Source organism: Sphaeramia orbicularis, chromosome 14 (genome assembly GCF_902148855.1).
Source record: "Sphaeramia orbicularis chromosome 14, fSphaOr1.1, whole genome shotgun sequence".
NCBI classification, from domain to species: domain Eukaryota; kingdom Metazoa; phylum Chordata; class Actinopteri; order Kurtiformes; family Apogonidae; genus Sphaeramia; species Sphaeramia orbicularis.
This window is the reverse complement of record NC_043970.1, coordinates 5869331-5881058: the sequence shown is the minus strand read 5'-3', so window position 1 is coordinate 5881058 and position 11728 is coordinate 5869331. Positions and strand designations below refer to the sequence as shown.

The window sequence follows — 11728 nt, the reverse complement described above, 5'->3', positions numbered from 1 at the left end:
TAGGATTAGTTGGAGCGGAATATATCGAGAATAAATCAAAGTATTGATGCATTTACAGAACTACAAAGAAAGTACAGAAGTACCCTAAAGAAAACGGTGACATTTGTCATTATTGTATTGCGCAGCAAAAAACTGAGTAGTATGTGAAGGCTTTATTTGCAATGGTTTATATACATGAATACCTTGTGTCACAAAATAAAAGTAGTCCACTTTTACAACTACTTCTAGTATTACTACTTCTGTTTTGTTTTTTGTTTTGTTTTTTGTTTTTTTTGGAGTGTTGTCTATATTTTTGCAACTGCATAACATAAGCATGATTAACATAACAATAACAAAATGTGTAAAAGTAAAAAATAATAATAATAATAATTTGAGTCACTTGAAAAGGGCCCAAGAGCGAATGTCGTTTCTATCTGTGTTTTAATAGTGTTTTGAGATAGATAGATAGATAGATAGATAGATAGATAGACAGACAGACAGACAGACAGACAGACAGACAGACAGACAGACAGACAGATAGATAGATAGATAGATAGATAGATAGATAGATAGATAGATAGATAGATAGATAGATAGATAGATAGATAGATAGATAGATAGATAGATAGATAGATAGATAACTGTATATGTGTAGGGTTTAGAGCCTTATTTACATAGTGTATTACTATTGATAATTTCTTCCATGCTACTTTTTCTTATATTTCCATGGAGCAACTGTAACACAGTTTCCTCTGGGATTAATGAAATTATTGTGAATGTTAAAGTATTGTGAATGTGAATGTGGATCCGGTTCCTACCGTCAGGGAACACGGCTCTCATCTTCAGGTAGCTACTGGTCAGCCGGATGATGGAGGCCTTGTCCAGCTGGGAGGTGATGGCCGCCGGCAGAGGCAGCAGTTTGGCCAGCTCGTAGAACTCCCCGTTCTCCTTCTCTCTCCTTGTCTTCGCCGCATTCTTGGATTTTTCCTTCATTTTCAGTGGGTATCAAATATTAATAAATATTCTCGCATCACAGTCCACTACCCGATTTTTAACCCACATAGAATTACAGTCACTGCGAGATGAAAACTCGATTCCTTCACTCCAAACACTTGTTCAAAAGTGTGTAATATTTATGTGTTCTGCGTCCAGACGTCCGCTTTATCCAACTTTGAGGCGCAGTCTCCGCGTCTCCAGCTTCACCTGCTCCGACGGCAGCTCTGGAACTGGAAGAAAAAGTTACAGAAAGCTGAACGCCACGTCCACGTCACGGAGTTTTAACGACGACGGTACTATCCAGGTTATCATCCATTCATCCGTCCGTCCATCCGTCCGTCTGTCCCTCCAGGCGCACAAACCAGCCGCTGACGCACCGGGTTTCGAGTTGATCTCCTGACATCAGTCGCGCCCTATAGGCCAAAAACAAACACTGTGCTGCAAAAGCCTCAGAGGTGGGTTACAGTCTGAGAACAGGATCCAGTACAGGACGGAACCCGTGCGAAAGCGCCTGTCTGCCTGCCTGCCTGTCTGTCTGTTTGTCTGCCTGTCTGTCTGTCCGCCTGTCTGTCTGTCTGTGTGCTGATCTGATCGCTGCTCAGCCGTGCATCCCTCACATTATGAGGACTTAGCCAAAATCTGTTTGCACACTCACTTGGGGGCTCATAGGGGCGAAATTAGTGTCCCTTTAACGAAAATCTTGCTTCAGAGTTTTATAGTTAGGGTCAGACTGGATCCCATCAAACCACATGTGGGATGAAGACCATGTGTTTGTGAAACAATGTAGGGCATTTTACCAATACCATGACTTATTTTACCCAATAAACAAACATAAAACAGACAGTGCAAGTTACATTTTAAGCCTTCCATGTTCAAGACTTCAGAAATAGTTTCCCAAGTTATATCTAAATGCAACTTTCCTCAGTGCAATTATGAAATAAAAGTGCACTAAAGACTTTCAGTTTTCTAGTCTTACTTTTTGTGTGCTGCCATCAAGTTAAGCAGTGGTTCAATGGGAAAATCAAAAGTCAGTCCCAAGTTTTTTGGACACAATGGTCAAAATCTGTACTGTCTTACAAATTTCAATTATGCATTTTTTGTAAATATGTATATTGCCTATAGAGTTTTATTACTTACTACTTTTATTATTTTGTATATTGTTTGTTTTTTGCACTATCTTTACGCAAAGCACAGTTTCTTGCACTTCATCCTGTTACTGCCTTGACCAGTGAATTTCCCCATTGTGGGATTAATTAAATTTCATCCAATCTAATGTAATGCAATCTAAAATTCTCGGTCAGAGACTTCTGGTTATGTGCATCCACTCCTAACCGTTCGGTAATATGTAATTGTATGAGACAGAATACAAATGTCTGTAAGACTTGATATATATTTGCTGAAACATTGACTATTTTATTATTAATAATGGAAATGTTTTAAACATGTGCATTGAAACAAATAAATATGGTACTTTTTTGCACTGTCTTAGCAGTTTTAGTAGACTATATGGCCATTAGCATTTAACCACCAAAACACCTTACAGTGTCAACACGACAAACACTCCTTTAGAGTCATTTAAAAAACTGTGGGAGTCTTACTGCAATAATGTTGACAAAGGCTGGCATTGGTAAGTGTTAAATTTAAACTACATAATTATTCTATTATAATATTAGAGTTAACGACAGAACACTCTAAAAGTGTCAAACAAACACTCAAGTGTGGACACATGAGACACTTTTAAATTACTGTATAAATTAACTGACAGTGTTCATTTGGGTGTTTCTGTACATGTACATCTGCAGATGTACAGATCCACGCAGCTTCAACTTAGGTCACTATAAGTTTATTTTGCACCAAAATAAAGTAATGGTGTAATGATGCACCATTTAAAGACAGTAGTGGCAACATTCACATTTTCTTGTGCAGGCTTTCTGAAAATGTATTCCAGATTTATACTAAATTTGGAAAATCAAAATTTGGTACGATATGGGATGTGGAAACAATAGACAAAAACCTGCATAGTCCCTACAAAGTGAGACACCAGGTCACCCTAGGCTCAGGCTCAGGTAAAGGTAAAGTCAAGTCAAGTTAGTTTATTTATATAGCCCATTTAAAAACAACAGAAGTTGACACAAAGGCAAAGGTAGTGATAACATTTAGAAATCAGGGTAACGTGGGCTACAGCATAAGAAAGGCAAAGAATACATATGTACAAAACATACATTTTACACATACACATACATTTTTTACATATGTAAAAAAATAAAATAAAATAAAATTAAGACTCAGGGATAGGAATTATCAATAAGCACACAATTTAAAATAAGTAAATAAATAGAGATCAAACAACTTTAGATATGCTAGGTCTCCAGGTAATTAATGTGAGTCGATGTGTAATAACACACATGTAGGACTTAGAGTATGTTTGTGTGGAACAATATGGGACATACTGTTAATTATTTTGACTTATAACTTGAGAATCATAAAACGTAGCTCTGGACCCTGATCATACATAAACACCCTTGAAAATTTCTGTCAATGATATATCACCAATCAATGACACTGGGACATTTTGGCTCCTCTCACAACTTCAGTTTCTCCTTCTGCTGTTGCAAAACCAAAGAATATGAAAGCTGAATAACAAGTCAAATAGCACTTATTACACAAAATAAGCACTAAATCGGAGGGGGGGGGGGGGGGGGTTGATGTATTTAAGACTTTAACTTTTTTATACAATTAATAACATTTGATAGAAGAAAATCATGACAAATAATGACGTGATAAGTAAATAACATTACATTGATAAAGCAATTAAATTGTTGCATTTTTTAAATCAATTTTGATGGCGTAACTAGAGAAGCCTTAACTACAAACACATGTAGCCTGTTAACATTTCCAAAGAAATGGTTACAAATCTGACACTAATATTTTCCCAACACCAGGTGATGGAAACAGAAATTGTTGTATTTTATTTTGCTGATTTTCTGAAAATTCAAGTAAATTTTGCAACACATAAGGATGCAAACATGCTTGAAACTCATGCACTCCTGCCAATTTGAAATGTGAGACATTATGTGAAGCTGCAGGACAAATGATGAAAATGCAGTGTAGTCCTGATCAAAGTGGGACGCGCAGTTATGCTGTAGGTTATGGTCAGGGCTGAGGCATGTAATGAGTATGGTTAATCTTAGGGTGGGTTGATGTAAAGGTTCTTAAATGTATGAAAACCTGTGTGTGTGTGTGTGTGTGTGTGTGTGTGTGTGTGTGTGTGTGTGTGTGTGTGTGTGTGTGTGTGCGTGCATGCTTGTGTGTGCGTGCATGCTTGTGTGTGTGTGTGTGTGTGTGTGTGCATACACACAGTATGTGGATATTTAATAGTGAAGAAATTTGTGACCAGTGCTTACCCTACTAAAGGCAGCTTTCATGAGAGTGTAATCAGTCCATTTATTTGCATTGGCTCTAATGGTCTGAATATCACTTTCTGCATTGCTGTCACTGTTGATGGATGAACATTCCTTTGGCTGTAAAAGGAAAATCACTGTGGACATATACATTTTTTGTACAGTATAATTTAAAGATTGTCTTTCTTATGGACTTAGTCTGTGAGGTTTGCTTTACTCAAGAAGTGTAAGTAGGACTGACGTGGTTGTCATTACTGTGCATTCCTGTAACATTCTCTCAGCTACCAGTTTGTGCCATTAAAAATGCCTCCAATAATTAATTCAACAACAAATACTTCAAGTCTCAGAAATAACATTGGAGTTAAATGTATTCCTCCACTCAGTGGTTTATCTATGGGAATTACTGTACTTCCGTAGAGTTTCCAGCAACTGCTTGAGTATTTATTTCTCCAACTTTTAGTTTTAGTCTGTAGAATTTAGCACAAATACCTGTACTTAACAGGCTCCTTAGTTTTAAAGCATTTGATGTTGGATGTGGCAATAAAACTCTAATGATTATTTTCATTATATAATTTTTTAAAAGTATATCACAATATGATTTTTATGTTGTGGTCATTTTCCTTGCATATCAGTCACTATAATTACTATGATAAAATGTAATATGCACTATATACATTACTTTTGTATGTTTGTCATTGTGAAACATTTTTACCTAGGCACACTTTCACATCATTTTCATTCGGTTATAACTTTGGTTACAACTTTTGTTTTACATTTACATATAGTTTAAAACCACAAATAACCACCCAGCTTTCTCTTATGATCATGTTCACAACTATGTGCATATTCAAACTTTTTAACCGACACATATTTTGGGAGGATTTAAGGAATCAAGCAGATAAATTCTTGTTGTCTTATTTGTTTTACTTGGAGCCGCTAATAAGTGTTCAGGACCATCTTTAAATTATTGCTCCAGTAATGAAATCTCAGGGTGAAAAGAAGCTTTAGTATCTACGATGTCTAATTGTTATTGATGAGCCAATTCATCTACTGAGTCAGACTTTCAGAGCTTCTGTTTGTTGAATTAAAATGTTTTGTCATAACAGACAGTTCAACTGTAGTTGCGGTTGATAGGTTGCAGTTACAAGACTTACAGAAATGCTTGATGAACTTTAACATTTCACCATGTGAGGGAGCTGGCTAGTTAATGCTGATGGGCAAAATGTAAACTCCTGCCTTGAAAATCACAGTTCAAACTCCAGTGTTTGACATTACAAGACCTTTGTTTACATCTCTGTCATCTCCAGTCTCTCTCTAACAGAAAAGTTCTCAGGAGTTTTAAGTCAATGGTGATGTTGACATTTTCTAAAGCCTGTAACATCACTGTATCTAGATAAGAAGTTCAACGGTGGTCAGAAAAACAAATATTTTCAGGGCAATTTCTTGTAGTTGTTAATTTTTTTTTAAATTATTAAGCTGTTATTATTATTATTATTATTATTATTATTATTATTATTATTATTATTATTATTATTATTATTATTATTACATTACATTATTGCCATTGTGCAGTCATTGTTGCCTATCACAGCAGTAACCCCCAAAGCCAGTGGTGGACGCCAACAGTAAATGGTGTCATCAAGCTGAAACATAGAGTCATCAACCTTAGTTGGGTCATGAGACTCCAGAGGCAGCTGACAGCTACTGGCAGGGTCAGTATGGTAGCTGCTGAGACAAATACTCAGATTTGAGAGGAGTTCGGTGTGGCCATGGATCATGACTTTCAGTTAGCCTTGAAGAAGTTCAGGTAAACTGTCAGGTGACTCAGGAGGAGGAAGCAAGTGCTCTACAATCCCTTTAGTGGTCTGCTGACCTTGACTGTGTATATTGTCAGATGATGGAAGGAATTTTTTGGAGATCTCCTAAATCTTATCTTCACACCTTCTGTTGTAGAAACTGAGCCTTGGAACTCAGGCAGGCTCACTCATCACTGAGGCTTAGGTCTCTGAGGTTTTAAGGTAGGGACCGGAAGATGCTCCAACTACACGCTTCAGCCTCCCTGGGAAGGTCTATGCCAGGGTACCAATAGTTGAACCCTGGATTAAAGAGGAACAAGGAAGTTTTCATCCCAGTAGTAGAATACTGGACCAGCTCTTTACCCTCTACAGGGGTAAGGGTTCTACAGGGTTCACAGTCTACAGGGTTCATGGGAGTTTGCCTTTCCAGTCCACATATTTTATGGATTTGGAGAAGGCATTCAACCCTCAGGGTATCTTGTGAACAGGAGTATGGGGTCCAAGGAAGGCTGCTGTAGGCTATCTGGTCCATGTATGAACAGTGTCAGACCTTGATTTACATTGGTAGTAGTAAATCTGACTTGTTCCTGGTGCAGGTTGGTCAAGGATGCCTTTTTTATGGACAGAATTTCTAGGTGCAGCCAGGTGGAGGGTGTCCGGTTTGCTTTCTGCATATGGTGCAGTGCTAAATTGTGACCTCCATCTTACACTGGGGTGATTTGCTGATGAAAACGAATCCCTTCAAACCTGACACGGTGGTTTTCACCACAGGGTGGCTGAGCTCTCCCCTACAGATAGGATGAGGAGTTCAGCAATCCAGGAGGGGCTCAGAGTAGAGCTGCTACTCTTCCAGATATAGAGGCGCTAACTAAGGTAGTTTGGACATTTGGTCAGGATGCCTCTGGGATGCCTCCCTGTTGAGGTGTTTTGGGAATCTCCAATAGAAAGACAGACCCAGGACACACTGGAGGGATATTCAGAATATTTCAAAAGATTTCCTGAGCTGTATTTTAATTTCTATTTTAGTTTTGAATAAAAGGATTTATGACAAAATCGTACTATGTTATAATGGTCAGTTCTTGAGCCTGTTGTTCCAGCTAAGAGTACAATAGACTTAGATATGTATAGGGTGAGTTCAATAAGTCTTAGGTTAACTCTGTCCAGAAACTCTGTGGACTTTTCTGAACTTTGAGGCATATGAAATAGACCAGCACGCAGTGGAAACATGGGCTGTGTTCAGACCAGTCAGTCTTTTTTTTCTTTTTTTGCAAGAAATTAACTCCTGTGATGTAAACCCAAGACAAAAATGACCATCTAGACTGTTGCAAGCATTAAGTCCATGGCCTGTCAGTGTCTTGGGCTGTGTCACTGCAAAGGACAAAGGTCACTTGTCTGTCAAACCACATGGTACACACATTCCAAAGGCCTGGCTGAGGACAAAGAGGGTGTGGGTGCTGAACTGGCCTGATGTCATTTGCACTTGTCCCCAAAAGGGAATGTCTGGAGCATCTTGAAACACAAAATGTGACAAAAAGACCCTGCACTGTTGCACACCTTAAGTCTTGACAGGAAGAATGAGACCAAATGAACCTGAGACACTTCATCTCTTGTTTTTCTCAGTACAAGAGTGTCTGTTAACTGTTTTGAAAAGAAAAGAGAACATTACAAAGTAGTAAATATTTTGTTGCGCCTCCTTTTTCTTAAATGTGCTGCAGAAAAATTTTACTGCATCATATTTTATTTTGATTCGATCCCAGGTGTTTCTTATTCAGGATTGTACCAAGGACACCTATAATCACTGTGACCATGCATTTTAATGAAAAAAAAAAACCCACAACATTTAATTTTAAAAGCCCAAACTGTAAATTCATGGTCAATCATTAGTGGAGGCATTGATGTAATCCATTTGTGGTCCCATGCTGCCCTCTTATGGAGAGATTCATGCTTCTCCCAAAAAGCCGAGGCTTTTGCAACATAATTTAAATCTACCTTCTCATGTGTCAACGAAAGAGGCCAAGTCCAGGTCCAGTCTACACAATACTGCTCTTCCACATTACAAGCTTTTATTGCATAAAGAGTCATACAAATGAGACGAAAAAGAAATAACTTCAAGGAATAAACAAGAAAGAAAGCATTTCTCTTTGACAAGACATGGCCCACAATGCTTTCAGAAACTCTGGGTATGAATGACACCAGGGATGAATTATTCTTGCAGTAGTTACTGCAATGGTTATTGTAGTTGGTGTAAAAATAAGATCATTGTAGGATTTCAATGACTCACAGTGTTTAAATGCATGTTTATGGTCATCAATTAATCCTTACAGACAAAGCTTCCAGAATGAATCTCATAATATAATATTATTAGCTAAAGCACTAATGCTTTCAAAAGTAGTAAAGAGAATGAAAACATTTTGGCTGGAAGCACTGACTCCTTTCTTTTCTATCCATCCATGTCTTTGTTAAATGTTTCGGTCTGAAAATGTTACATGCTAAACTTTTTTCTGAGTGTGAATAAGTGAATAAGTACTTCCACCTCTTTCATGGCAATAGCCAAGGGTTGGGAGGAAGTTTCCAAACTTAACACAGCTTACATGTGTTACCTCCATCTTCATCTTCATCATTTCTGAGTCATGTGGAAATAATTTTAGCTGGGAAAGCCAACACAGATCCATCTGTGAGGGTCAGAGGTTGGCTCAAACTTGAGTTCAGTGCAACACCTTTCTAATTAGCCTTACTTAACCCCCCTCTCTGACATACGTACCCAGCAAGCATCTGTTTCTCTGTACTCTCTCTTGGTTTTTGTTTAGGTATTTGCTCAGATGTACAGTATGAAAAACAGCCGAAAGGAAAATTTTTGAGGTAAATAAAAAAGCATACGAGCCAGTATTCTCAGAACTAGCAGGCATGTTAAAACCATGTACTGTATAATGGACAAAGTCTCTGTAATATCGCCTGGTTTTTGTTGTGGATGGCTGTTTTGCTTTTTGGAAATGAAAATGTCCATATTTGGATAAGAAGGTGGAGATGGGAAAGAGAATCAAGTGAAATTCCCCAAACTAACACTACATTAAAAGACCACCCACATTGACTGTAAGGCATGAATTACAATAAACAGGAGCCAATTTAATGTATGCCTTCTTCACCCTGGGTGCTGCAATGAGACACAACAATGACAGTCTCGAAATATTGAGTTCAATTATTTGTGTTGAGTCAATAACAAATGTAAATTGAATGTAAAACTAATGATGATAGTGTACATTAGTCAGGCTGTGAAATGGAAATTACAATCACAATAATTATCACACCATCCTCAAGTCAAATAAATTTATTTACCATAAATGTGTGACATTGATAGTAAATGCACAAATTTAGAAGTGCAGTGAATTAACAAGGGTATAAAGGGTATTAAGGGAACATGCACTGAATATTAAAGACATTATATTGACCTACTTTGATAGCGACTTGTCCTGCAGGCCAATGTGCATAGGGCCGCTGTGGGTCCACTATCATGACCAGAGAGTCCAAGATGAGGTCACCAAACTGTTGTGACCACTTGGAATATCTTTGCATCACAGAAAGGTAGTGACATGTGAAGTGTGAGAACAGAAATGGTCAGCAATGGTTTGCTGTGGTGCCAACAATGTCTGGGCTCAGGCGCAAGGGTGGGAGTGCAACATCCCACTGTCCCATGAAAAGCATGTTGGGTGTCACTGGATGAAGGTCAGCAATATCTAGCAATATCTGGAGATGCATGGCACAGTTGGTTTGGCATTCAGGATGCCCTTGACTTACACAAGAACTGCTAACCGAACATCTTCTGGTACTGACTGATTTCCAATGACCATCTGGAGAGCACTCTTGACTGATCTAATCATACGCTTCATGCTTCTCCAAAATGGGGAGTATTTGGAGGATCAGACATAAAGATAATTGTAAGATCTGCTTGTGCTTGTAACTTAGGTTCAATTGCTGCATAGGATTCCCTCAGTTCATGGTATGTGCCATGGAAATTTGTTCCTTGACCTGAAAGGATCTCTAATCTGTTGTTCCTCACCTGAGGATAAACCTCTGTAGGGCCAGTAAGAAAGCATCAACATCCAGACTGTTGAGGAGATCTAGGTGTACACAAGTGAGGCAATTAAGTATGACTGTCCATTGTTTTTTTTAACAACCTAGCTTAATTTTGAACGGCCCAAAACATTTGAAGCTGGTTGAAAACAAGGGGGGCTCACAGAGCCTTAGGTGAATTGGAGTCACAGGATTGGCCCTTCAATGTTGATATCAGCAAATGTCCTCTGCACATGTCTATCTGGGCCCTGATGAGAAGGCCCTTGTCAAATTCCTTAATGAGTAGTTTAGTGCTGGCATGCTGAGGATCCAGAGTAATTGGGTGGACATCAGTTGGGCTTTGACTTTCCATGCTCCTGAGTCTACCTTCTACTTTAATTAGTCAGGAGGCCTTGTTGAATTCTGGTGCAAGAGCTGCAAGATGACCATTTGGTGAGACTTGTGTCCCTGTTGCTGTGGCTTTCATTTCCACAGTCTTCCTGTGGTTTGCCACCAGAGCTGCAACAGACCCAAAGGCCACTTCCATGGCATCACAGAACATGTGGAGCTTGTACTCTGTATCCTCTGTCTCCACCTCTGTAAGAAGACCACCAGAGAAAAGTGATGTGATTCAGATCAGTAAGGTCTGGAATTAGCAGTCCCAGTGGATCACACTAAGTAGGTAGAACTCAGTCAATGCTTCTCATTGTTGGAGTGTGCTCCACTCCTGGCTTTTACCTGTAGTCTAGTATATATGTGGGACAATGTCACCTTAGACACAAGAATGACCCTCCATCGGATAATTATTGTAGTGATTAATACACTGACAAAAAATCTGATACTCTAATATTTTGTTAAACCACCTTTACTGCATTCACTATGGTATTATTTCAATAATCTTACACAATATCACAACATTTATTTCCATCCAGAGTTATATAAATTTTTGTCTTAGATCTTGTATTGATGATGGGAGAGCTGGATCGCTGTGTAAAGTCTTCTCCATCACATCTCAAAGATTCTCAGTGGGGTTCAGGTCTGGACTCTGTGGTGGCCAATTCATGTATGACAATCATGCCTCATGCTCCCTAAACCACACTTCCACAATTTGAGCTCAATGAATCCCAACACTGTCATTTTGGAATATGCCCGTACAATCAGGGATGAAAAAAATCCATTGATTTAGTAAATTCAAGCAGTCAACTGACGAAATACTTGGGACACTAACCCTAACACTGCTGAACCTAGACTTGATCAACTGAACCAACTCCTCATCATAACAATGAACCCACAGGCTTTTACCACAGGCACTAGGCATGATGGGTAATCACTTCATCCACCTTTCTTCTCACCCTGATGCATCCATCACTGCGGAATAGGTTAAATCTGGACTCATCAGATCACATAATCTTTATCCAATGAATACAGTCCAATTTTACAGTCCAAAACAGCCTTTTTTTCTGATAAGCAGGTTTCTTCAGGCTATATCTGTTAAATTCAAATCCTTTG

General features: G+C 38.6%; 1 protein-coding gene across 1 annotated transcript in view; it reads right to left on the bottom strand.

Moving 5' to 3' along the window:
- The window catches only part of sim2 (SIM bHLH transcription factor 2), a 44734-nt gene extending 43762 nt beyond the window's left edge, over positions 1–972 (bottom strand). The window contains exon 1 of the mRNA XM_030154515.1: positions 798–972. Within this exon, the coding sequence (XP_030010375.1) occupies positions 798–972 (175 nt within the window). The remainder of the gene's footprint in view (positions 1–797) is intronic.
- Positions 973–11728: the final 10756 nt, after the last annotated feature.